Here is a 27,295-nt window from a genome sequence, read left to right on the forward strand (position 1 = left end):
CATGTCACAGAACACGCCCCCAATGAATTTCCAGTCTGGTGAGGCCTCAAATTCGAACCCAAGTCTCTCCCAGGTCCTAGTCCCACACTTAACCGCTACACCATCACAGGCTTGGTCAGAGAGGCCCCAGGTGACGTGCATGCTCATGTGAGTGAACAAGCCCTCCTTAGGCAGAAGAGAAAAGGAAAATTGTCCGCCCACCCTGCTCCAAAGCAGCCCAAACACCCCAGATTTACCTCGAAGGACGTTTTCCATTGACAGTTCCAGCAGTATCCTTCGGGAGGGGCTGCTGGCGCCTCATTGACGTGTGACAGTATGTGGGATTAGGCGGCATTGTGAAGGTGATGGCCACAGCATCGCTTGATGTTTGGTGATGCAGCGGGAAAAGCCCTCCGATGAGGATGTCTCCCCTTCTCTCAAAGGCTTCCATCCTGAGGGCTGGCAGCTGACACTGGCGCCCATCAGTGTGGACCACCAGCATGAAAAATGGGAGTCCTAGGAAGAGGGTGTTCATGGATCCGCAAGCAGATTTTCTGTATTCTCCTCTCGCGGAAAATAGATGTGACATCCAAAGAAGATGGCCCTCTGTAACATGGAGGTCTTCGCTCCGATTCTTGTTTGCCGGCAAATATTAGTAATATTTCACATTGTGTTAGCTAGCAAAAGAGAGATAGAAACTAGCAGCTCCCTTGGCTATGAAAACGGAATGCACAATTAATCTCCAGGACCTCCAAACTCCCTTTTTCAATTGACTCGGAGAGCAAAATAATATCTTGTTGGTTCTTACCATCCCTGGAGCGTTGCTGCCAAATGGAAAATTGTGGCGAGTTGAGGAAGCAAGGCGAGATGAGTGACAGGCCACCACCCGCCACAAAGGAAGGGCACATTTGAAAATGAATTCTCTGGAGGGATGACAGGACACTGGAGACTCTATTTGCTCAGCAAGGCAGCCTTTGGCTTCTGCATTCACAGCAGCTAATAGCATAAAATTATTCCCCCATCCTCTGAAACTTTTATCTCCTAGGGGGTTACTGCAGATGATCCAGTCAGGCCAGAGAATCCAGTAATTGTTAATTCTTTCACCCAGGAGATGAAAGAAGAAAGATGGCACATGCGTCGTTTTCCTTTGTCACCTGGACTGGATCCCTCCCGGTAAATGCCTGGACTGTATTGCATGTATGTGTGAATTCTGGGTATGTGCAACAGAGTCACATTAGTGTGGAATTTTGTGTCTGATGTGGACTTCACCCTCTTTTGTTTTCTTTTGAATAGGTTTCTAGACCTCATGATGGTCAAGGAGGCCAGCACGCTGTGAAATCTTAGGGGTCGTGCAAACACAAAGCCTTTCCTTCCGACCAGTGGTGAGAAACTCAAGTTAACCGATGGCTAAGGTTGAGAAAAGGGCAACCAAAATTATTACGGGCTGGAGGAACTCCCATGAGGCAAAGTTACAGTATCTGGGGGTATTTAGCTTAGAGAAGAGGGGAGGTGGAGACCTGATGCAGAGCCATAACAACGTGCGTGGTGTGAAAGTGGAGAAATCCCCCACCCTCACGCTTATTAACACCAGAACTTGTAAGCATCCAATAAAACTGAATGTTGGAAAATTCAGGACAGACAAAAGAAAGTACTGTATTTTTCTGTGTATAACATGCCCCCGTGTATAAAATGACCCCTATTTTGGGGGACTCCAAATTAAGAAAAGGGGGGGGGCAGAGTTGCTGAGCCTTTTTTTTGGAGGATTGCCAAAAATCAACAGCAGGCCTTGGCTGACAATCGTCCCCCTTCTGCACTATCCATTATTTTATAATTTAAAAAAATGTCTTATACACAGAGAAGTACGGTACTTCTTCCCACAGTGCATTGTTAAACTACTTAATTTGCTCCCCAAAGATGTAGCAATGGCTACTGAAATATACTCAGAGTCAAGTGTGGATTTCATGCTCTTTATTCAGATCAGAGTAGTGAGGAATGGAAATTCCCCTGAAATGTCTGCTTTATATACATTATTTACACAATGGGCCCCACATGATTGGCTAATTCTGGGATTCTCCTGTAGGCCAGTCAGGTTGCGGATTCACTTCCACCCGGAATTGGATTGGGTGGCTCCTGCGGACCAGTCTGACTGCTTCATTCTGGATCCTATTGTTCTAGGACCAATCATACTGCTACATTGTTCTAGGACCAATCAGACTGCTGCATTCTGAATCCTATTGTTCTAGGACCAATCAGACTGCTGCATTTTGGATCCTATTCAACTCAGTACATAACAGCTACCAACTTTGGATGCTTTTAAAAGAGGATTTTGCAAATTCATGGAGGATAAGGCTATCAGCGGCTACGTTTCCCTTCAACTGTCAGATGTAGTATGTCCCTGAATGCCAGTTGCTGGAAATCACAAGTGTGCTGTTGTGCTCAGACAATGCTTGTGGGTTTCCTATAGGCATCTGGTTGTAAGAACAGGAGGCCAGACTAAATGAGCCTTTGGCTCTTCTTCTGTTCTTAACAGAATGAAAAATCTACAGAGATTCTATGTGAACAATCAGGAGCAGGCAGTGATCTATCGCTCAGCCATTCCTACTAAACTACCGCATTTTCAGGGGCAGAGAGAATACGGAAATTAAATGGGTGCCGCCTTTTCAGGTCGAGAGATGCATTGGTGGCGAAAGTTTCCCCCTGTTGGGTTTCTGCCCCTTGCCCAGCTGTAAAAAGCACAGGAATCTCCACGTGCTCTACTTGAGGACAAACTTTTGAAACTTTTGCAAGTGGGTTGTCCCTGTTGGCAGATTTATTCCCAGCTGCTTTATGTAATTAAACCAGTTCCTGCCCTAAAGCTAATTTTGTCTCATTAACCAAATAAGGCAACACATTACTAGCTCAGGCAACGCCCTCATCTCCACCAAGAGCAGATAAACTGCATGTGACAAGGGAATAGTTAGGATTATTTTTATTCCAATTACCATTAGGAAAATAGCAGATAAGTGCATGTAATTGAGGGCAGGTTAAAACATGAAGCAGAACACTTGAACTGCACCTCCCTGTCCTAATTACCGGTAAGTGCCTGCTAACTAGTGTGTGTGTTTTCTAGGGAAAGAACAGTTATCACACAAAAATGGACATTGCCATTGGTTGGCAATCGGCAGCCTGTCACGTTATAGCTGCAAAAACACCATAAATTTAACCACATGCATAAAAAAAATCATGGGAACTGTAGTTTACCCATTCACAGAGCTACAATTCCCAGCTCCTCAGCTCCTGTAACAAACCATAGTTCCTTGGAGTCTTTTGTTGCGGGGGGTGGGGGGGAGATTATTTAAATGTATAGTGTGGACTTGGCCTGTGCCAAAGGAGGAGGAATTGTCTCATCAGAGAAGATGGCAAAAATGGGACCAAATGTGGTCCTACACTGAGGGCAAATACCCCCTGGAATATAATGCACAGCTGGGCAGAGTTTGGGGTGGCTCCTAACAATATACTACAGCAACAGTTGGAAGGACAGATTCCCCACCATTGCCCTTATCCACCTCAGGCCTTTGTTTTTGCGGCTCTTTTTTTGTTTTGTTTTTGTGACTGTGTGGAACCCAGTTCAGCTACTGATTGTGTGCCTGCAGTACATTGTTTATTGCTTTCATTTTAAGGTCTCGTTAGAGCAGCCATCCCCAACCTGCGGCCCTCCAGATGTTTTGGCCTACAACTCCCATGATCCCTAGCTAACAGGCCCAGTGGTCAGGGATGATGGGAATTGTAGTCCAAATCATCTGGAGGGCCGAAGGTTGGGGATGCCTGCGTTAGAGGGTAAAAATCGTGTTAAATTGGTGTTTTAGGGGTTGTTTTTAAAAGTCTGGAACGGATTAATCCATTTTGCATTACTTTCTATGGGAAAGCGCGCCTAGCCTATGACGCTTCCTGCTCCCGAGGTTGCCATGGCAGCCTCCTATTGGCGTTTGGTTTTGGAAACACGAGGAAGCGCGCTTCCTTTTCCTCCAATGAGCGTGAAGATGGAGGGAGGCGGCGGCAAAAGACTCTCCCCCCCCCTCCCCGCTGCCGTGGAAACGGACCAACGCACAAACAAGCGCGCGGGCGCATTTAAACCTCTCGGGGTTTCTCTGCGGAAGGGAGCGTGCGCAGGCGCGCGAGGTAAGGGGGCGTGGCTGCACTAAGGGAGAGTTGAGAAGGGACGCCATAGAGACAGCCTCCCTCTCCCGTCCTAGAGCGACCGAGTGAGATTTTTAAAGTTCCGCTTCCGTCGCCGGACCGCTTCCGGCCCTGCTTCCTGGATTGGGCGCGATGGAGTCGGTGCTCAGCGAAGTGGTGGCGCTGGAGGATCTGCAGGTGAGTCGGAGCCTTTTTTAACAGAAGGAGGAGCGCGCGGGTTTTGTGTTTGTGTCTCCCTCTTCTCCTGGCTCTGGTCGCGGGCCGCGAGATTAAAGTGGAGCCTCCAGGTCCAGGGGCAGTCTACCTTGGACCACTGAGTGCGGGCGGTGCCTTTGAGTTTCGTGGAGTCAGCTGGGCTTGGACGGGCCTTTTGGCCCAGCATGGCCGCCATCTGCTCACCGTCCTGGTCGACTCGTTCTCCTTCCCCGCGCGCTCCTCTCCGACGGCCTGATTTTTGGTGGTTCTTCCTTTTTTTAAAAAAATGCACCCTCCTGTAACCTTTTGCATTTGTGCTGTGGGTCATATGTCCGGTCTGAAGATGAGGTGGAGCCGGAGCTTCCAGCGGAAATGCTTCATGGTAGCGACTAGGAAGAGGCATCACTCTCCCCCGCTGAAGTGCTGGGCAGCCACTCCGTATGGAGAAGGGAAGTGCTGGGAGTGACTCGAGTGGATTCAAGTGAGGGAAAGTACAAAGCACCCCCTATCTCCCTCAAGACGTTTTTGCCTGGCTTATGACTCCACCACACTCCTTGGCTTATGACTCCACCACACTCCACACTCCTTGGCAGCAAATTCCACTGTCAAACAGCTCTAACATTAGGAAGAACTTCCTGACAGTAAGAGCTGTTCGACAGTGGAATTTGCTGCCAAGGAGTGTGGTGGAGTCTCCTCCTTTGGAGGTCTTTAAGCAGAGACTTGACAACCATATGTCAGGAGTGCTCTGATGGTGTTTCCTGCTTGGCAGGGGGTTGGACTCAATGGCCCTTGTGGTCTCTTCCAACTCTATGATTCTATGTGTAGCATTAAATTATGATGCTGTAATAATGCCTCTTGCTTCTCTGGATGGAGGCTGGAGAGTGAGTAGCTTCTATATGGCTAAAATGTAGCTAATGTAAAATCTGGCCTCACGTATCACTGGAATGTGGCCCCTGGAAGATTGCCCACAATTTGGCCCTCTGGCTGGAAAAGGTGTGATCCTCTCAGCACACACAAACACGGACTCTCTCTATTAATTTAGTGTGATATGCAGCTAAGCCATGATCAGAGTAGCACTACTCTGGCTTAGCTGGATGCTACTGTTTATGATTATGAATATTAGCTACAAACTGGATTTTAAATTATGTAGGTAAATTAATTTAGTTAGCTACTTATGCTATACATAGACTTTTATGTTCTCCATATGTTTTGCTCTCCTCTGCTCCCTCATCAAGGTGTCCGAGGGAGCTCAAGAAAAAAATGGGCTGGTTTCTCCTCTTTCCCTGTGATCGGTCATTCCACCCCCACCCTCCCGTACACATTGAGGCAGTTTCATGGCAGTGACTTTTTCTGTTCTCCAGTTAGGATGTCTGGACAGCAGGGTTTGCTGACAGCTGAGGTATATACTGTATACGGGGTTTGAAATTAGCAGGGCGCCAGGCACATTTCACGCCTAAAGGTTCTCCATTTGCGAGCACCTCAGAATGTCTGGGTGCCATTTTTTGCGCCTGGATGACACTCAAGGATTATTGGAATGTATGTGCTTTGAAGCCTTGAAGTATATGTTAAGGATAGACAATACGTCAAGGAGTTTAACAATAAATGTTTTGTTTTCATGTTTTCATGTTTTGAAAACTGAAGTTTGGTACCAATATTTTTATTGTAAACACCAAATTAAACCTGTATTAACAAATTCTGTTTAAAATGTGATATTAACAATGTGTCACTTATGTGAATTGTGTATTAGTTCATGCTTATCAAAATAATAAATAAAAAGTATTATCAGTAAGTATTGATCTGATGTGTAGAGATCTTTCCTATTCTGCTTAATTCAAAAGGGTTCTGGAAGTTTCTCTGTGTGAGAGAAACAAGCAGAAGGTTCATGATGTACAGCTGGCTTAAACTGGTTCTTTTATCTCTTCTGTGTCAAGGTCATGCTGGCTATAAAAGTAGGGGCAGAAGGAGCCTGGCTTTCACTATCTCTTTCTATCTCTTTTCCTTCTGGTGTGGTGTTTTATATGCAGTTGTACCTTGGATCTCAAATGCCTTGGCTCCCGAACAAATCGGCTCCCAAACTATCAAAACCCGGAAGCGAGTGTTCCGGTTTTTGAACGATTTTTCGGAAGCCGAATGCCTGGCACGTCTTCTGCGGCTTCTGGAACGCATTCTGTTCGAGAACAAAGGTACCACTGTATAGTTTTTAGACTTACTATAAGTTGTTGTAAGCTTAAGTTAAATCTGCTGTAACTGGATTTCTTATGGACAGTGCCAATCCTGAATGTATTGGATTTATAACCATTACGCTCATTTGCCTTCAATAGCAGTAAAGCTCAGCTGGATGAAATACAACTGCCTCTGGTCTATTTTTTGGGAATCCTACAACGTATTTAAGTTTTTACTCTGCTAACTATAAATTGGAATCTGCTCTGGATTGAGTAGAATTTCATGACAAGGTGTCCTCCAGATGTTGCTGAAATACAGCTCCCATAATTCCTGATCACTGGTCATGCTGGCTGGGGCTGGCAGGAGTCAGTTCAGCAACATCTGGGGGGGGGACACCGGTTTCCCATTCCTCTTCTTACACAAATACAGCATCCTAGAAGGTGCCCTGTGCTTTCCTCCACAGTTCTGTATTGCAGAGAGTGTTTGGCAATGGAGCTAAAGATGGGAGCAGTGCATGCATACACCCACATCCATGATAAAGAAGAAGAGGTGGTTTCTTAGATGTGTAAGATCAAGTAATTGAAGCCTCGTGGTTATAAAAGGCAGCATGTTAACAGCCTATAATCAAATGAGTCAGATCTCTAAAGGGCTGTCACATGGACGATGGAGCAAGCTTGTTTTCTCCTTCTCCAGAGGGTAGGACCCAAACCAAAGGATTCAAGTTACAAGAAAGGAGATTCTGATTAAGCATAAGGAAGAACTTTCTGACTGTAAGGCAGGCATAGGCAAACTCGGCCCTCCAGATATTTTGGGACTACAACTCCCATCATCCCTAGCTAACAAGACCAGTGGTCAGGGATGATAGGAATTGTTGTTCCAAAACATCTGGAGGGCCATGTTTGCCTATGCCTGCTGTAAGGGCTCTTTGACAGAGGACAGGACTCCCTCAGGACGTGGTGGACTCTCCTTCCTTGGAAGTTTTAAAACAGAGGTTGGATGGGACATCTATCAAGGAAGCTTAGTTGAAATTCCTGTATTGCAGGGGGTTGGACTAAATGACCCTTGGGGTCCATTCCAACTCTACAATTCTGTGATTTATTTGTGAGGAAGTAACTGGCATAAGGGACGCGGGTGGCGCTGTGGGTAAAACCTCAGCGCCTAGGACTTGCCAATTGCATGGTCGGCGGTTCGAATCCCTGTGGCAGGGTGCGCTCCCGTCGTTCGGTCCCAGCGCCTGCCAACCTAGCAGTTCAAAAGCACCCTTGGGTGCAAGTAGATAAATAGGGACCGCTTACCAGCGGGAAGGTAAACAGCGTTCCGTGTGCTGCGCTGGCTCGCCAGATGCAGCTTGTCATGCTGGCCGCGTGACCCGGAAGTGTCTGCGGACAGCGCTGGCTCCCGGCCTATAGAGTGACATGAGCGCACAACCCTAGAGTCTGTCAAGACTGGCCCATACGGGCAGGGGTACCTTTACCTTTACCTAACTGGCATAAGAAGTGAAGCAAATCCACTAGGGGGCATCAAATCACTTCCAATAGCTCTTGAGCCCTTAACTGCCCAAGCCTAAATGTGTACACTTATGCATGGGAATTGTTGAATTCAGTGTAGGTTTCATTCCAGTAGGTACATTTAGAGTTGTAGCCTTATTTGTTCCAGAGGAGAGCACTGATTCAGTGACATTTTTTCCGACAATGCAGCTGCTGTTTTTGCAGTCTCTGAGCAGCAGCTTGGCTTTAAAGAATTGGTGCTTTGTTTGATCCTACATGTTGCATTTACATTGAATGTGCTAACTTAGGAAAGAAGATACCATAGGTTTCTATGGCTGTGTGCAGTTGGAATTGGGCATTCAGGGTCAATTGAGTCACTAAGGAGGAAAGGTATGGAACAATAAGGAATTTCCAGAATGTCTGTATTAGCGCCATCAACTTTCTTGTGAATGGCTACTCTTAATAACATAATTATCAACCTTGTAATTATTCTGTGTTTCATTCCTCTCTGACCTCAGTGATGATAATACCTTGCCCCGTCTATTAACCTTAAGTACACCTGTAACCTACGATGACATTTCATACATCTGATGAAATGGACGAAAGCTTACACTGCAATAAATTTGTTAGCCTTCCAGGTGGCACAAGATGCTTTGTTAGTTGGTTGCAGCCAAGCTACCCCTCTGGAAATGGGAAAATCGCATGGCGTGTATGTCTTACACAATGACAAACAATCAGGGTGTATTTTAAGTGACCATGAATAAGGGCTGGTTTTTCAAATTGGAGACTTGAATTGTGGTTTTGGTGTTCTCATTCATATATGGTTACTCCACAACAATACATGCTAATGTTTTGTCATAATGACCAATATCGGCTTGCAATGACCTATGCTAGTTCCCCTGGGAGTAGAAATACTGGCATCGTGAGGTACCAACAGAGCTTTCTATAGTGCACAGGAATGCAGTCTAAAACTAGTTTCCTTTTGTATTGCAGAATCTATCTGCATTTAAGGGAGCAATTGTGAAATTAAGCACTTTTTCCTGGCACAGTCTTTATATCTGTAAGGCGCTTACCCAAATCAGAAGCAGGAGGGCTAGTGGAGAAGGATCCAAGATACTTTGTTGGTTGTGACCAGGGCATATGTGCTTCTCTCGAAACATAGCCCAGTTTTAAAAGGAAACCTCCATTTAATACAGAGGCCTGCCTCTTAAAACGCCAGTGCCTGATCTGTGCGTGCATCTGACTGATGTGGCTGAATCTTGAGGTGCAGGAGTGGGCAGTGCAATTTCAGACTGTAGATGGATGGGTGTCATTTTTAAAGAAATGTTCCTTGTATTAATCCAGCCTCCCTGGAGATCGTAGAACTAGTAGCCTGTGGGCTAATTAGGCCTGGAATGCTGTTCCCGGCCCCCCCAAACCCCCACCCACCTGTTGACATCTGGTGGGCAGGTGTAGGGTTGCCATATTTCAAAAAGTGAAAATCCGGACACAAAAATCTCAAACAAAAAGAGAGCTACTTTTAAGGAAATTTGCAAAAAGTCTACACTTCCAACATGGGTTGCCATACGTCTGGATTTTTCCAGACGTTTCAGCGATTTCCTCCCGGACACACTTTCCGATGGCCCAATACTGTCTATGTCCGGGAAATTCCAGACGTATGGCAACCCTAGGCAGGTGGACATGCCTTAAATTTTACCCTTGGCAAGGGATGCTTGCTGTTGGCGATGACCGCAGGTCTGCAGTGATCAGTTCCCTATGAGGAGTGCCATGGCATAGGCAGTGCCTAAAGGTGGAGGGATGCCATTGTTAAAATGCTCCCCAGGTGGTAGTATATCCTTTTCCTTGTAGGAAGCTTCTGTTGGGGGTAATGCCCCCCCCAAGCTTCTCCCTGAAGATAACGCTTCAGGTGGACTCCAGTCTGCAGAACCTTGTGCAATAATAAATTGGTGGGGGCTGGTACTGGTGGGAGAACTCCTAGCTTAGCCTCAGAGTATTTATTTGGGATGTCCTCCTCAACCTGCAGGGACTAACATGCCTTCTTCACTGGTGCTGGGTTCCAGGCACTGTCATCCTATCTCTTGCCAAGATCCTTCATGGAGCCTACAGCAGACTCCTTGAGAATTTTGGCTTCTCAAGTTAATCTGTTTCATAATGACTTAAATTGGTGTGCCTTTCAGTTGATTTATTTCTCTCTCTTTCTCCCCCCCCCCCTTGGTGGTTTCAATCAATGGTTTTTACCCTGTTTGGATTTAATTCAGTCCACATACTACCAAGGGGGCCTGTCCTCTACCATGACACCCTGTAAGATGGGTGGGATCAGTGACCCTTCACCAGATGCTGCTGAGCCCCATCTCTCCTTAGTCCCAGCCAGCTTGGCCCAGTGGGGAATTGGAGGCTCCAACAATGTCTTGAGGGCTGCGGATTCCCCACCCAAAAGTGAACTGGCAGCAGGTTCCATGCATTTCCCGCCCCCATTGCCTCTGGGCTTGCAAGTGGAAGGGCGGTTTGCTAGTTGCTGACTCCTTTCTGCCAGCTACCACCCCACAGAGGACAAGGCGCTTTTCAGGTCTTCTCTTGGCCTCCTTTGGGTGTTTTCAGGCTTTTGAGCAGTGGTGTTGCAACCAGAGTGTTGTTTAAACAGTTCTGTTTCCTTTCCGATGAAATTAAAAGGGTGCTTTTATGGCAGGTGACGTTCCTCTCCTTGAGCGGCTGTTTTTAGTAAACGCGGGTTTTTGAGCAGGCTTCTGAGAAGTCACGCAGCTACTTGGACAGATCTTTGGCTGGTGTTAGCCATCACTTCAAACCTCTTTACACCACCGTCCCGCTGAAGGTCACATTGTTTTCATTGTGAGAGTGAATGATCTTTATATTTCTTTATACTAATTTTACTGATTAGCTGGTAAAAGTACCCATAAAATATCAGGGTGGTGTGCAGCAGTACGGAAATGTAAAACAACAACAACCCACAATTAATAGTAGTATGGAACAATCATTAAAATGACTGGCTACCCAATAAAATTGCAAACAACTGCATGGCCCTGTTTAAACAGGGTGGGGTGCCTTATAATGAATGGGAAGATTGGTCCACCTAGCTCAGTGCTGTCTGCACAGACTGCCAGCGACTCTTCAGGTTTTCCAACAGGGAGTGTGTCTCAGCCCTACCTAGGGATGTTGGGAATCGAACCCAGGACCTTCAGCCCGCAAAGCAGGCACTCTGCCACTGAGCTACAGCCCTTTCCCCTGAATGTTCCCTTCTGAGCCCTTTTATGAAATGGGCATTGAATTGTTTGTGTGCCTGTGGAACGAAGAGCCCCCTTTGACTTTCCAGCACTAAACAGCCTGGCAGCCTTGGGCGGCAGTTGGTGCGACCTGCCCAGACCAAATCCATTGATGGGAGACAAAAAGACCAGTGTCTGGTTTCGGAGGTGCTTGTTGTTCTCTTCTTGTTTTTTCGATGCTTGCGTAAGGCTTCATAGAAGATCCGGCTGCTAAGCCAGGGTCACCGGTTCCTGTTGGAGCAATTCCTCATCTGGGAATCATCTGTCCTTACTAGGTACTCAATGCTTTAAAATAATAATAAATCTCCCAACTGGTAGAGCTGAATTCTCTAACCTTTGTCGAAATTTATGTGCTTGTACATCATTCCTCTTACATAATTGGTTCTGCACCTGTCCCTTTCTATTTCTGAAGTGCGGTGGTGAGTAGCCGAGATGGTACCATCCACGCACAAATACAAAAAAATATGTAGGGTGATGGGTTTTTTTTTGAAAAGCTGGAAAAGGAAACTCTTGGATCTGCCAACCACAGACAAGTGGCCCAATGGAAGCAGCTCTACCATAGGCCAGAGCAGCATTCATAACTCCCATTGTTCTAGGTGCCTTTCGCAGGGGAAGGACTAGATCAGGGGTCTGCAACCTTTAAGACAAAAAGAGCCACTTGGACCCATTTCCGAAGAAAAAACAACAACTGGGAGCCGCAAAACCACTGCAACATTTAAAACAAATATATCTCCGGAGCCACGATCTGACAGCGGGCGGGAAGGTGATGTCGGGACGGTGTGTGACTAACGCACGCACCACCCCCATGCGACGTCACAGCCAGTACAGTGCCCGCCACAGTGAGGAGTGTCGGGGCGCACAATGCGCCTCCTCCCCTCACTAGTATCCGCCCTGGAGCCACAGCAAAGATGTAAAAGAGCCACGTGCGGCTCCGGAGCCGCGGGTTGCAGACCCCTGGACTAGACCATGTGAAAAATAAACATAATATATTAGCTGCAGTTCATTCATTTTCAGCTGTGTATTCTTGTTATAAAAAAGCGTGTCTAGACATTCCATTGTTGCACCCATAACCTAGGTTTAAGGTGCCATTTAGCTCCTAGCTTTCATATCTCGGCTTCTAACACTGGGCCAGAGTCCCTTGTCACTCCTTCATGATCTATAGGCCTGCTACTTGCCCTCTGGTGGCCTACTGTGGCCAAGATCGTGTCAGCTTGACCCCTGCTGACGTATTGTTCTCAGGAAAAACCTGTGAATTGGGTGGGCAAAGTGGGGCAGAAAGGCACATTTTGCCTTTCCTGGGAGACTGGTGTCGGCTTAACCATCCCTCTCTTCTTCTCCACAGAGATTTGAGAAGAAGTACAATGCGGAGGTGAGCTCAGGCAATGTCTCCAAAGGGACCACATTTGAGTACGCCTGGTGCCTGGTCCGCAGCAAATACAATGAGGACATCAAGAAGGGCGTTGTACTCCTGGAAGGTGAGCAGTAGATCAATAGACGAGAACATCCACCGAGCCACCTCCTTGATTTCTCTTGCCAAGCAAGACATCCATTAAGCTAATCGCAAAGCAGTGGTTGAAACACCCACCCCATTTTGATTTGATTTATTTATTTGAGCTCCACAGTGTGTCCTTTTCGTACACTCTTGTTGGTTATTTTGTAGTTTTTATTACAAACATCCCAGTGCTTGAAACTAGCCAGGCACATTTTGCACCTGGCTATCGACTGCTTGCAACCAAGTGAAGAAGCCTGAATGGTGCCTGACCTCTCCACCATCTGGAGGTGCATGCCTGGGGATCCTTGATTGTTTTCACACGCTAAGGCCACATCCTATCTGTTACATTTTATTTGCGCAATCGGAACCAATTTCAGGAACCAAAATGCTTTTTCTGTGCAGCCTGAGCAGGAGCAGTTACAACGTTATGGTTAATTGTTGTAGTTTGTCTTCACTTACCCCATCCCACTGCCCTGGTCACAGTTGTGAAGAACATTTCTACGTTATGAATGGTTTGTGTCACCATGAAGAAAAACAGGTAGGGATGGGCCAGTATATATGTGGACTGTCCCTGGATCAAGTGACTTTTCTTCTTTAAGTCCTCCAAGTTCTTAACCTAGCTCAAGGTTGTCATCGGAACTAGCCTGATGTTTCAGTGAAACTCAGTCACAGTCAGTCTGACGTTTGCAGAAGAAGACCTTAGAGCCGTCTTAATCCATAAAGCGGGTGGCACTGTGGTCTAAACCACTGAGCCTCTTGGGCTTGCCAATCAGAAGGTTGGCGGTTCGAATCCCCATGACGGAGTGAGCTCCCGTTGCTCAGTCCCAGCTCCTGTCATCCTAGCAGTTCAAAAGCATGTCAGAAAGTGCAAGTAGATAAATAGGTACCTATCTGTTCTGGTTTCGGAAGCGGCTTAGTCATGCTGGCCACATGACCCAGAAAAACTGTCTGCAAACAAACGCCGGCTCCCTCGGCCTGTAAAGTGAGATGAGCACTGCAACCCCAGAGTCGTCTGTAACTGGACTTAACTGTCAGGGGTCCTTTACCTTTTACCCCAAAATGGCAACTAGGCATTCCATTTTGGCATCTACAACCTCGGTTTAAAGATCCATTTGGCCCCTGGCTTATATACAGTGGTACCTTGGTTTACGAACTTAATCTGTTCCGGAAGTATGTTCTTAAACCAAAGCCTTTCTTAAACTGAGGCGTGCTTTCCCTAACGAGGCCTCCCGCTGCTGGTACCCTTCCACCGTTCGGATTCTGTTCTTAGACCGAGGTGAAGTTCTCAAACCAAGACACTATTTCCAGTTTTGCGGAGTTTGTAAACCAAGGTACCACTGTATCTGAGTTTCTTACACTGCAACATCTCCACCTGCAAGCACTTGCTCTAATAAGAGCCTTACTAGATTGGACCGAAAGTGTTTCTAGTCCGGCATTCTTCCGCCCGGCCCCACGGCCAATCATATGGCCTCCAGCAAGCCCACAGGCAGGGCGTGACTAGCCCTTCTCCCCCAGCACCTGGTATTCAGCAGCACACTGTCTCTGAACGTGGAAGTTCATCTACCAAACGTGGCTGAGATTTGCAGAACCCTCTTTCACAGCCACCTGAACCCACCACCACATTAACTGGCAAAGAGGTCCACGTGCCAATTATGCTTTCTGCGAATAAGTACGTTTTTCTGCGTGGCTTGCCCTGAATCTGCTGCCAGTCAGTTAATTGAGCAGCTCCCACGTTCTGCCATAATCGGTTGGGGAGGGGGAAAAAAACCTCATTTCTCCACACCATCAACTTCTGCTAGTAGTTTCCCCCCACCTCCAATGGAGTATCAAAGGATCTTCTGCGCTGTGGTGAGAGAAAACCTTTTGCGTGTACGTGGCAGCAGGTGAGATGCCTCCTGTTCTTCCGCCTCTGCCACATCCTCCCCCTTCTGTCCCATTCCTGTCTTTTCATCGGTCGGGCGTGACCTCCTTGGCGCAATGTCCTTGCTCTCCTTGCACGGCAGCTCCCCGTACACTCTCTTGACCTTCGGCTTGCCAAAGTCCAGGCACCGGGGTGTCGTTTGGGATTAGGTTGTCAGGAATCCAGGTGGGGTTACTCTAGTTCCAAGTTCAGATTTTTGTGTGTTTTGTGTCTGTATGTTTCATGAGCTGTTGGAGGCAGGTAAAATGGAGAAACCCTCAGACCCATCTCTCTCTAAACAGATCTAGGTAAACGTTACACTCTTGACCCTTTTATTTTCAGAGCTGCTGCCCAAAGGGAACAAAGAGGAGCAGCGTGATTATGTCTTTTACCTCTCGGTGGGCAATTACCGGCTGAAGGTAAGTCTCTGCTGGTGGCCCTGCCTGCTTCCTTTGGTTTGGACCCGCTTATATTTGTACCTCTGTTGTTCAGGCGAGATGGGATCCCGATGAGGCTTATAGTTAAAATCTATGAAAAGTTTAACTTTTTTTTAGGGAGGTAATTTCCTCTAAAGCAGCAGCGGGGTCACCTCCAGCTCTCGGGCCTTATTAGGCCTACCAAGCCTGTCTATTTGTCCTGTGAGACTGTTCAGTGAACCCACCCACCCTATAGTGTACGTGATGTCAGGTGTAGGTCAGGGAAAGAACAGGTTGAAAGGGGGTCTGCCGGCTCCACTGATCTGTGAAAAGTCTCATGCATGATGCTTTCTGAACCCTGATGATCAGCCACTTGTTGGCACTTGCAAAGCCCATGGGAGCAGTGTGGTGTAGTGGTTAGAGTGTCATACTAGGACCATGGTGGTTGCTGTGGGGGGTTGGACTAGATGACCCTTGCGTTTCCCTTGCGAGTCTACAATTCTATGAAAGGAGGAGGTGAGAGAATCATGTAAGCCACATTGAGCTCCATCGAGAAAATGGTGGGAGGGGTGTGTGTGTGTGTGTGTGTGTGTGTATGAATATATATATATACCACCTAAGTGGTACTCAGAATATCACTCAAGAAATCACTCAAGATATCCCTCAAGTAATTAAGGAACAAAAGAAGAAAAGGCACACTAACCTGGGAACTTCCTCTCTGCCCAGAACGTTGGAGGTTATACACCACACCCCCTCAACAGTATTTATAGGAACTCAAACACTGAGATCCTGCTCTGTTCCAGTAACAAGAAGCCGAAAGCACCAGCCTGAAGATGACGAGTGAGACCTCGTCGAAACGTCGCCTAGACACCCCAACTCTTACACGGGAAGACACCCGAAGACACCAAAACCTGCATTCCTGTACCCGTGAAAATCTACGAAAGCATATATACACATAATATATATAATACATAATACATATATATATATGTATATATATATATATATATATACACACACATATATATGTATATGTATATGTATATACACACACACACAATAAATAAACAACAATAAATGTTTTGATTCCAAGTCATGTAGGCAAAAAAAGGGATGAAAAATGGGTAAGACTTTCACTTGAGAGCTGCTGCCAGTCAGTGCAAACTATACTAAGCTAGATGACCCAATGGTCTGACTCGATATGTTCCTAGTGTCATTGTGGTGCCAGGTGATTGACAGATAGACCTGCCCACCTGTTGAGCTTGGCCTCTGTGCAGGGGGTGGGGAGGTGATGATCTGCCCAAATCCAGCGCTCCACCTCTGCTCTGGAGGAGAACATCTGACATCGAGTCAGTGGGACAGAGGCAAAGAGGGAAGGAAGGTCAAGATCCGTTCTTCCTTTCTTCAAAGTGGCATCAAGCAAGTGAGCTCTTCTTCCTCATTACCTCTCCCAGCTTCTGCCCCTTTCTTCCAAACTGGAACTGATTTGGCCCAGGGCTGCTAGTTGCTGATCCCTCACTTGGACAGCATCCACAGGGGCTAGCTCCACAGAACGCCCTGCATAGCATTTGTTTGTATCCTCAGGGCTCCGATGAATGAATATAGAGAAGAGCAGCAGTTGGCACTTAAGATGATTCAATCAGGCAACAGAAAGCTGGAGGCTGCATTAAGTCTTCCCCTGTTCCATCCTCTGTCCCCAAATCTGACTTAAGGAAAGCTGAGCTTCTGTTTTTCACCCGCTTCCTCCTTACACAGATTGGAAAACTTCAAAATGTTTTGCATCCTGCAGATTTTTGCAGATAGGCAACAGATGTGTTTTCTGCCTGGGTTGCCAAATGGCGAGCGGGGGAGAGATCCTCAGTCAGTGTTTGAGACTTTGCCTATCTTTCACGCTCGCTTCCCCCACCATGTGAGGGAGACGTTAACTCTCCTCTCCAGGGTGAAAGTCCTGCGTTTCCCGTTACCTCAGGCCCTTTCTTATCTCTGGCAGCTAATCCCAACTCCATAAACCTTGTCAAAACCAGGGTGGTGCCCACATGTATCAGTCTCAGCTGTGCCTTTTATCGGTGCGCTTTTATAGACTGCGAGAGCAGCAGATCATAACCCTCTTCAGTCATGGGGCGTGTGTGTGGAGGCAACGGCGCGAGATAAGCGGGAGCTTGGGCCCAAAGGGAAGGAGCGGTGCAAAACACAGCCGATCTTAACTGTGCAATCCTGTGCAAGGGAGTTCTGTTGCTTGTAGTGGGTCTCACATTGTCTGGGGTTGCAGCCCTGAGAGTGTCAGTGCAAATGATGGCAAGCTGCAGTTGATTGCTGGGGTCTGGGTTGTGCTACCGAGAAAGTGTTAGGCTTGCAGCCAAGAAATCCAGGGCAGTATCCAGCAAAGTAGCTGTGCAACGGAATTTCCCCAAATCTCTTCATGCATCCTCCATTCTGCTCTGGGACTCCCCAATCCTGCAGAGAAGTTGGGGGCACATGGGGAGAGGGAGTTCCATTGAGCAGCCATGCACCAGCAGAACACCTTGGTGGGATTCTGCCCTGAATCCCCCCCACTTCAAATCCTGTCCTTCTCAAAACTTGTGGCAGGGGCAGGGAGCCTCAGGCCCAAGTGTGGCCCTCCAGGCCTCTCTGCCTGGCCCTCGGGATGCTCCCTAGCCACACCCCTTACTCGCTCTGCATCAACACCACCCCAAGTGTTTTTTGTCTGGCAGTAAAGTGTCTTTTAATCATTGGTTGCTCCACCCACGTCTGGCATGTGGACTTCAGAAGGTTGCTCAAGCAGCCACCGCTCTCCCCATCCCTCTCTCTATAGGGTTTGCATCTCCTGTGCAGGTTAAACTCCTTGCCTTGAGCTAAAAGGGGGAATGGGAGAGCTTAACGTCCTGAGGCAGGAGACTTTTGAACTGTCCCTGTTTCCCCTGTAGAGGAATTCTCTCTCCTTAATAAGAACTGCCTTAGCATCCTGCCCTCAGCAGTGGTCATCCATATGACCTCCTGGAAGCTTGAGAATCAGACTGTTGCCTGTTGTTTGTCCCTGTTTTCCGGTCCTTGGAGGCATCCTACCTTTTGAATGTGGAGGTTTCATTGAGCTGTTGTTGCTAATGGACTTCATTTCTTGGGGTGTTTGAAACCCACTTCAGCAGCCCTTCCATACCGTATATACTCGAGTATAAGCCTACCCGAATATAAGCCGAGGCACCTAATTTTAGCACAAAAAACTAGGAAAACTTATTGAATCGAGTGTAAGCCGATTCACCACCTCACAAACCTGGTGGTGGCAGCAGCAGTGGAGGAAGAACAAGCAGCCCAAAAGGGCTCCTTTCGGGCTGCTCGTCCCTCCGCCATCGCTTCTGCTGCTGCCCGCATTTGCGAGAGGCAGCTGGCAGCAGCAGGACCAGCGGCGAGAAAGGGCTCCTTTCGGGCCACTCGTCCCTCTGCCGACGCTGCCTGCCTCACTTGAGTATAAGCCAAGGGGGGCTTTTTCAGCATAAAAAATGTGCTGAAAAAGTCGGCTTATACTCGAGTATATACGGTAGGTTAGCTAGGGTGCTCTGTGTCTAGTCTGACCACAGCCATGGTCCACATTGTTGGGTGACCCTAGTTCTAAGTGTACATAGCTCCTTTCCCCACCTTCCTTGACTGTCCCCAAGCCTCCATCCAGCTCATCACTTTTTTTCCAAAGCTAGAACTTCCCACTTACTGATTCCCTCCATTTCACTCCATCTGTGGTGGGCAACAGGGTACTGCGCATGATGTCCCCAGACACAGGTGCATTAAGGCTCTTCTCTCTCTCTTGTAGGAATATGAGAAAGCTCTGAAGTACATCCGGGGGCTGCTGAAGACGGAGCCAAGCAACACACAAGCCATGGAGCTGGAGAAGCTCATCAAGAGGGCCATGCAGAAAGGTTAGGGGGCCAGGTGTGGGGAGCGCAACCCTTTCCCTCCCACCTTTTAAGGCTCTGTTCAAACACAGTAATTCTGATCCCAGTAAACCATGGTTGGGGCATTTCTCACAAACCAAGTGATGACTCCACATAGGAAACTGAGGCCTGTGTCAGTCCGCTTAGCTCAGTGCACTGACTGGCAGCAGCTCTCCAGGGTTTCAGGAAGGGAATCTTTCCCAGCCGTAGCTGGAGATGCCGGGTCTTGAACCCCGAGATGTTTCTTCACGCAAGGTTTGTGGGGATCACCCAAAACAGTTTCTCAGTTTGGAAGCAATGGGGGAAATGTGGTTTAACAAACCGAGGAGGCTTTTTGTTTTTCAAGTGTGTAGGAATGGGGAGAGCCCAGGGACGCTCTTCGTAACTCCTTGCCCAACAAACCATCGTGCTTTGGACATGTAAACTAAGCTGATGCGTTCAGAGAGCAGAATGCATTAAAACACCCAACCATATTTGAGCGCCTTTTACGAAATGCCTCCTAGTATTTCTCAAGGAGACGGAAAGGTGTTTCAACAGCTCTTAAGTACCAGCAATGAGGACTGGGTGCCTCGTTTGGATAAGACGGCACAGGGATCACTTCTGCACTGCCAGAGGCCAATGAGAGGGTGAGGGCCGTCGGCCTGGGAGGTGGCAGCAGCTATTCTTCCACCACCTCCTCTGAAAAGGTGGTGATGGAAAAAGTTGGTCCCCATGGCAACCGGGTTGGTCCAGCCCCCCTCCCGCAGGCTTCAGTCCAAAGATCTCTTGAGGAGCCTCTCAATCCTTAACTAGCGTTCCAGGATGACGCCTTTCTTCCCTCTTCTCTCTCCACAGATGGCCTGGTTGGCATGGCGATCGTGGGCGGCATGGCTCTGGGCGCTGCCGGGCTGGCTGGTCTCATCGGCTTGGCCATCTCCAAATCAAAACCTTAACTGGCTCAGTTAGGGTGGTGGTGGGGTCCCACCCCCCTGCCCCCTTTCGCACCCGGCCAGAGCAGCCTGGCCTTGGCAACTCACAGCTCTAACCCTGCAGGGAAAATGAGGGACGATTAAAAACATGCTCGGCAGCCACTAATCCGACCCTGATTCCCGGACTTTCCCCTCCCCTCCTTCTGTGAGGCCAAAGTGGCCCTTTCGGTAGAAGACTGGCCAAATAGGAACATGGGCGCGCGTGGCTGCGGGCCCTTCTAGCTCTCAGTCGCCCCAGCCCCCTGTTGTGTAACTTCCTTTAGGTTCCTTGCCTACGCTTCACCTATCACACGCTGACGTGAGGAAAGCACACTGGTTTCTCCCCGCTGCCTGCCTTTGCAGCCTCTCGCTTGTCGTGGGGCTTGGAGATTTCTCTCATCTGAGACTTAAGATACAAAATGCCAGGAAAGGACATCATTTTCAGAAGACTACAGTTGGATTGGGTGGGGCGGCGGGAAACCCCCCCTTGTCCTGCAGTGTGCGGCTTAGCTTCTTGTTGCTGTGAACGATGGTCGAGGAGAAGGCTTTCCGGGACAGAACCTTTCCCTCACTGTCAGACTGTGTTTTCTCTTACACTTAATAAACACACACATGTGCCTCCTCTCTTCCTTCCATCCCCCAGTTTGCACTTCCTTTGCATGGTGCCTCCTGACCCTTTTAGCTCCGTAGCAGCACTGGGTTCCATCTAGAGGAGCCTGTGGTTCTCCATATTTTTGTTCAACTCGCGTCATCCCCAAACAGCATGGGCAGCAGTCAGGGACGACGGGAATTGTAGTCCAGCCCCATCACCGGAGGAACATAGGTGCCCCCACTTCTTCTTTGGGGTCTTCCTCTGCCTAGATAGCTATCTTCCGTTGTCCCCTTATTTATTGGGTAGAGCTGGTGGGGGCTGCCAACATGAGAATTAGGTGCACCTCTCTCGTTTCGCAACAGATAAAGAGAGCGAGCTTCTTGGGACATGGAGAGGAAACACAGCAGAAAAGAGGGACACTCAAAGCAGCCTTATATTGGAAAGTATCTGCTTCTGAGCTGACAAGGGACGGGTTCCTTCTTTAGGTTGGTGAGTGAAGACCCCACACCAAGCCTCTAGCGGGGCTTCCTTCGCGCAAGGTTGACGTTCCAGTTGCCGTTCAGAGACTACAAATGTATTGAAAACACTTCTTTCCTCCTTTCTGGAAACTTCAATCTCCCTGCTCACTGAACAGGTGCTTTTATATGGTTTTCTAGCCTCTGACTGGCGTGAGGCAGGGATGTGAATAAAAATTAAAATACAGATGCAAATAATTTTGATTGTCTGATTTGCGCCTCTCGTGAAGTTTGGGCCTCAGGTGTCCTTAAGGCGGTGAGCTGTTGTCCAATCCATCCTGTTTATGCTGTAGGCCGCCACTGAATTTTCTCTGTGTTTGGCCATTTAGGAATCAATTAGACCATTGGCCCATCAGCTGCCGGCATTGTTGATGCTGCCTGGCAGCAGATCTCCCAAGGTTTCAGGCAGGGAGCCTTATCCTGGCCCTACCTGGCGATGCCAGAGATTGAAGGTGCATGCAAAGCAGATGTTCCACCACGGGAGCTCCAGCCCTTCCCCCTATGGCCAGGGTCGCCCTCGATAATGAGCACCCGACAGCTTGCCTTGAACTCTGGATCCTTGGCAGCACCGTGCGTCTTAATTGCTCTACGACAGCTCACACCCAGGCAGCCCCAAGTGATTTTCAGAAGTGAGCAAGATGGCTACTTTCACATTGCAGAGCAGCTGAACCCTGGCTGCTGTGCATGCAGATGTTGTGTGCCAGCATCCTGGCAAATGCCTCTTGACCTAGTGAATGCGGAGGCTACACGGTAGCCTTTGGACCGAGCCTGGCAAGCTGCAATTCCCCCTCACCCCACTGGCTGCAAGAGTTGCTGAGCAAGTGGAAGCAAAGCGATGGCCTGATTCGATGGGCCTCTTTCCCATTCTGCAGCTGACGTGCGTTTGGAAGCGAGCTGAGAACGTCCCATTGCGCCATGGTCTGTCTAGGACATTGTGTCTTGAAACGTCCCTTTCCAGTCTTTGCTCTCCATTTCTGACAGCTTGCAGAATTGGGTTTAAATTAAGGTGATTTAAATAGTTGTGGTAGACATGTGTGCTGTGGCAAGGGAGGGATAATAACTCCACTGTGTGTGTGGGGGGACATTGTGCTCCTGGGGTAGCTTGTCCATTTTTGGTCTGCCCCCCCCCCCCCGCCCTGCACTCAGTTCTCACCTGTGGCTCCTAGATGCCGTCAGCATGTGACAGCAGCCACCCCGGGAACAGCTTCAACTGGCCAGCTAAACCAGGTGAGGGTGGCTCGTCTAGGAAAAGGAAAACTCTAGTCCTAAACCTTTGCTGCCTTGCGGGATATTTGGAAGAAGAACATGCTACACAAATCCAGAGTGGAGTCCCTAAGGCGGTTGGATGGTGCCTTGTATGCCTCTTTCCTGCAAAAACTGCAGCCAAGCTGGTACCAAACATCTTGTTCTGCTTTCTTTTTGTAACCCAAGAAAACCTTTAATAAAAACTTTTTTTAAAAAAAAAACTTGGCGTCCCCAGATGTTGTGGGACTGCAGTGTTTGAGGATGTTGAGAGCTTAAGGAATGGTATATTCTCAGGATTTATATGCCAGCTACCCAGCTCATTTGCCCTTTCAGAGAGACTGCAGCATACAGTGGTACCTCGGGTTAAGAACTTAATTCATTCTGGAGGTCCGTTCTTAACCTGAAACTATTCTTAACCTGAAGCACCACTTTAGCTAATGGGGCCTCCCGCTGCTACCGCACTGCCAGAGCATGATTTTTGTTTTCATCCCGAAGCAAAGTTCTTAACGCGAGGTACTATTTCTGGGTTAGCGGAGTCTGAAACCTGAAGTGTCTGTAACCTGAAGCGTCTAACCCGACATACCACTATACTAGGAAACACTTGATGCCCTTATTTTTGTTTTTCCCCTTCCTTCCCTGCCCAGGCCTCTAGTTTTCTTTTGGCAATGGGGCACTGGTTTGCTTTGTGTCGACTTGGCCTTCAGTGTTGGGTTGTCCATGCATAGCATCTTCCAGAGGAGTGTGGTTTGCCCTTCTTCCCACCCAGGGAGTTTTCTGCATCTTTTAAGTGCAGCAGGCAGAAATTCACCAGGGAAAGTTGTTGCCAGTGCTGGATCTGTAGCCAGGCAAGAGCTTCCACCTGCTGAATGCAGAGGAGGAAAGTATTGGTGTGCTAGCAGAGGCTGCAGCTCCTTCGGAAAGGAGATTGATGGTTCCTAGAAACTGGAAATGTTTTTCTAGCTTATCTCTTGTTGATGTTAATTTTTTTATGTTGCATAATCTAGGGAAACTTTCTTTTGATGGTCCAGACTTCTGTACACTTCTTGGTCATGTTTAGTTAATGACATGGCTTTAGAATGAATAGGGTTGTAAGTATATAGGAAGCTGCTGTTTTTCTGGGTCAGGTCCTTGGAAAATCTAGGCCACTGTTTTCGTATCCCGTCCTTCCCAATGTTTAAAGGTGGCGTCTTTGGTGCAGCTACAGCTGAAATGGGTGCTTTAACTTGCATTTGCGTGATCTTGCACACATCGCTTCCTATTTTAAAAGCACTGTTTAAGGAGAACGGACATGGACCGTTCTCCCTGGAGTTACACCACAGCAGCTAATCGGATTAAATGCAAGGAAGAAAGATTTAGGTTGGGTAAGGGGAAGAATGTTCCAGTGATAAGAATAGTTGGGCAGTGGAGCAACTTTCAAAGGCTGGTCACTTTCTAATCCACCTCAAAAAACCCCCCCACAAATGGTTTAAAAGTGTTGGGGCACGAGAGTGACTTCCTGAGCATGCCTGTCCTCTTCTCAAGTCCCCTCCTTCAGACCCACCTTTTCCATGAAGTCTTTGCCAAGGTCTCATTGCTCCCCTACGGAAAGCAAGCCTAAAGTCCATTCGGTCTAAGTGAGTCAATTGCCTCCCCTCCCTGTTTATCCTCCCAAGGCTGGTGCCGAGGGTTAGGCATCTGACAAGAGCCCCTTGGCCCTGCTGCAGTGAGGAGGTAGGCATGCTGAGGGAGGACCCAAAGGGGTCTCTTAAACCTGGACTCATCACTGGTCCTCACCCCTCTGTTGTCTCCCCTATGTTGCAATTCCAAGTTCCTGGCAGCAGAGATTTGTCAGTAATGTCGTGTCCAGTAAATTGGTAATGCCTATCTAAAATGACCCAGTACCTTTATATTAAAAGGCCACATTCACACCATGCATTTAAAGCATGATAGAATCGTAGAATTGTAGGGTTGGACCATCTAGCCATGGGGTCAGCAAACTTTTTCAGCAGGGGGCCGATCCACTGTCCCTCAGGCCTTGTGGGGGGCCGGACTATATTTTTTTTTGGGGGGGGGAGGTGAGAATGAATTCCTATGCCTCACAAATAACCCAGAGATGCATTTTAAATAAAAGCACACATTCTACTCATGTAAAAACACGCTGATTCCCAGACTGCCCGCAGGTTGGATTTAGAAGGTGATTGGGCCGGATCCAGCCCCTGGGACTTAGTTTGCCTACCCTTGATCTAGCCCAAGCCTGCTGCAATGCAGGAATGTGCAGCTGTCCCATCGAACCTGCAACTTTGTTATCAGCACCACGGCTATAACCAAGTGAGCAGTACATAGAATCATAGAATCATAGAATCATAGAGTTGGAAGAGACCACAAGGGCCATCGAGTCCAACCCCCTGCCAAGCAGGAAACACCATCAGAGCACTCCTGACATATGGTTGTCAAGCCTCTGCTTAAAGACCTCCAAAGTAGGAGACTCCACCACACTCCTTGGCAGCAAATTCCACTGTCGAACAGCTCTTACTGTCAGGAAGTTCTTCCTAATGTTTAGGTGGAATCTTCTTTCTTGTAGTTTGGCTCCATTGCTCCGTGTCCGCTTCTCTGGAGCAGCAGAAAACAACCTTTCTCCCTCCTCTATGTGACATCCTTTTATATATTTGAACATGGCTATCATATCACCCCTTAACCTCCTCTTCTCCAGGCTAAACATGCCCAGCTCCCTTAGCCGTTCCTCATAAGGCATCGTTTCCAGGCCTTTGACCCTTTTGGTTGCCCTCCTCTGGACACGTTCCAGTTTGTCAGTGTCCTTCTTGAATTGTGGTGCCCAGAACTGGACACAGTACTCCAGGTGAGGTCTGACCAGAGCAGAATACAGTGGCACTATTACTTCCCTTGATCTAGATGCTATACTAGATCAGTGGTACAGTGGTATAGTGGTACCTTGGGTTAAGTACTTAATTCGTTCCGGAGGTCCGTTCTTAACCTGAAACTGTTCTTAACCTGAAGCACCACTTTAGCTAATGGGGCCTCCCGCTGTTGCCGCGCCGCCGGAGCACGATTTCTGTTTCACCCTGAAGCAAAGTTCTTAACCCGAGGTACTATTTCTGGGTTAGCGGAGTCTGTAACCTGAAGTGTATGTAACCCGAAGCGTATGTAACCCGAGGTACCACTGTACTACTGTAAAGAGTCGTGGCTTCCCCCAAAGACTTCTGGGAGCTGTAGTTTGTTAGGAAGTTGTTAGGAAACCTTCATTCCTCCCTAGGAGCAGCAGTTTCCAGAGTGGTTTAACCAGTGCTTTTTTTCTCTAAAAAATACGTTTAGGGGTACTCTCCTTTTCATACTCATATTGAAATACTGCCCCTCAATGAGGCCAAACTTAGATTCACAAAATGTTTAGGGATATGCACACCCCTGCGTCCCCCTAGAAAAAAAGCACTGGGTTTAACAACCAACCTTTCTCACAGGGAACTCTGATTGGGGCTGGTGAACAGCTCAGTGAAAACTGCGCATGCTCAGTGGCCATGGAAATGCTGACTGATGGGTGAGGGGGTGTGCAATATGGACCCAATGGAGGAGGTAGGATGCAGGACAGCAGCACTTTACTCATCAACAATTCATTGCAGGTCACAGGCTTCCTCTTATGTCCATACTACAGGCCCTTTGGGCTGCCGAATTAAGACATAGCAGGTGCTTATCTCTTCTGCTTGGCTAAGAGCTCTGAACCAATCATGTCCCACCCCAACATATAGTGACTTCAGCGTAGCCATCTGCATATCAAAACAGTTAAAAGTGTATTCAGCTGCATTGCAATAGGATGGGGTTATCTGACTTGGGCTACCCTTCCTGTGTTTGGTGTCAGGTTGTGGAGGGGGACACACACACACACACACACACAGAGAGAGAGAGAGAGAGAGAGAGAGAGAGAGAGAGAGAGAGAGTTTTGAAGCTCCTCTGCATTATCAGTGCTCGCTGGTATGTGCAGTATAATTTTACGAAGCAAGATCTTGCTACTTTATTTTGCTCGCCCTGAAGATATACAGTGGTACCTCGGGTTAAGTACTTAATTCGTTCCGGAGGTCCGTTCTTAACCTGAAACTGTTCTTAACCTGAAGCACCACTTTAGCTAATGGGGCCTCCCACTGCCGCTGCCACGCGATTTTTGTTCTGATCCTGAAGCAAAGTTCTTAACCTGAGGTACTATTTCTGGGTTAGCGGCGTCTGTAACCTGAAGCGTATGTAACCTGAGGTACCACTGTACATCCACCACATGCTCTCTCTTTCGAGGGTTGGGAAGCCACGATGGCTATCAGCCTAGCAAGGCTGTTTCTTGAGGCATTTTGCTGGTTGAGGTGAAGGGCAAGATGGTTTCATCTATAAAATCTCCCTTGTTTCATCCAGAAAAGCTGAGTAGGCTGGCAATTAATGATGGGGACAGAATCCTTGACCCCACCTGGAGGTGGCTATATGTGTGCATCTCTGTGTGTTTGTGTTGGCCATAGCTGCCAACCTTAGCCTCCACCTCAGCTGCCTGAGGCAGTCACCTCAATCTGCCTAATGGTAGGGCAGGCCCTGAAGCCCCATTTGGAGCAGCGATGCTCTGCCTCATTTAATGGGCTTTAAAATCCCTTAAGTCTGGTTGCAGCAGTGGTACGTCCTCATCCGAGAAGCTATCTTTATGTGCCATAGTTCTGAAATAACTAGGCTTTTAAAAAAAAACATTTGATTGAAGTAAAATATTTGCTAAATGGTGAAACGTTGCACTTGGGAAACTGTTGATCGGAGAAGGAGGAAGAAATGCCAGAAAAAATCTGACCACTTTCCCTGCTCTTAATCAGAGGGTGTTTACTCAGTACTCAGCATCCTGCCCGGCTCCCATCAACCTGAGTGAATCAACAAGAATCTGTTGACTGTTACATCTTGATATTTCCAATTAATTCCTTATCTGTATTGAAAGGAAAACAGCTAGTAAGTAAGTCTGGACCCTCTTCATAGAGGGGCTAGT

The 27,295-nt window shown here is 48.0% G+C and overlaps 1 protein-coding gene and 1 long non-coding RNA gene across 2 annotated transcripts; one reads left to right on the forward strand and one right to left on the reverse strand.

The window, feature by feature from the left end:
• Positions 1-3,944: 3,944 nt before the first annotated feature.
• On the forward strand, positions 3,945-21,258 carry FIS1 (fission, mitochondrial 1). The gene is made up of 5 exons (XM_083471281.1): positions 3,945-4,332; positions 12,621-12,753; positions 15,013-15,089; positions 18,886-18,991; positions 19,841-21,258. The coding sequence occupies exons 1-5, from the start codon at positions 4,288-4,290 to the stop codon at positions 19,936-19,938; spliced, it is 459 nt and encodes a 152-aa protein (XP_083327407.1). The 5' UTR covers positions 3,945-4,287; the 3' UTR covers positions 19,939-21,258.
• LOC310691493 lies at positions 20,409-22,958 on the reverse strand. Its single transcript, XR_014518523.1, has 2 exons — positions 22,905-22,958; positions 20,409-22,662 (listed from the first exon to the last, which is right to left on the reverse strand). It is a non-coding gene; the product is annotated as an uncharacterized lncRNA (long non-coding RNA).
• Positions 22,959-27,295: the final 4,337 nt, after the last annotated feature.

The sequence above is a fragment of the Podarcis liolepis genome, assembly GCF_965112155.1.
Source record: "Podarcis liolepis genome assembly, chromosome: 13".
Taxonomy (NCBI): domain Eukaryota; kingdom Metazoa; phylum Chordata; class Lepidosauria; order Squamata; family Lacertidae; genus Podarcis; species Podarcis liolepis.

What these genes read in the sequence shown, in the direction of transcription:
- FIS1 (XM_083471281.1), top strand. Translation starts at nt 4,288, where the DNA reads ATGGAGTCGGTGCTCAGCGAAGTGGTGGCGCTGGAGGATCTGCAG. An exon ending in GGGCGTTGTACTCCTGGAAG is followed by an intron (nt 12,754 to 15,012) that starts GTGAGCAGTAGA and finishes TTTTATTTTCAG; the next exon opens with AGCTGCTGCCCAAAGGGAAC. An exon ending in TGGGCAATTACCGGCTGAAG is followed by an intron (nt 15,090 to 18,885) that starts GTAAGTCTCTGC and finishes TCTCTCTTGTAG; the next exon opens with GAATATGAGAAAGCTCTGAA.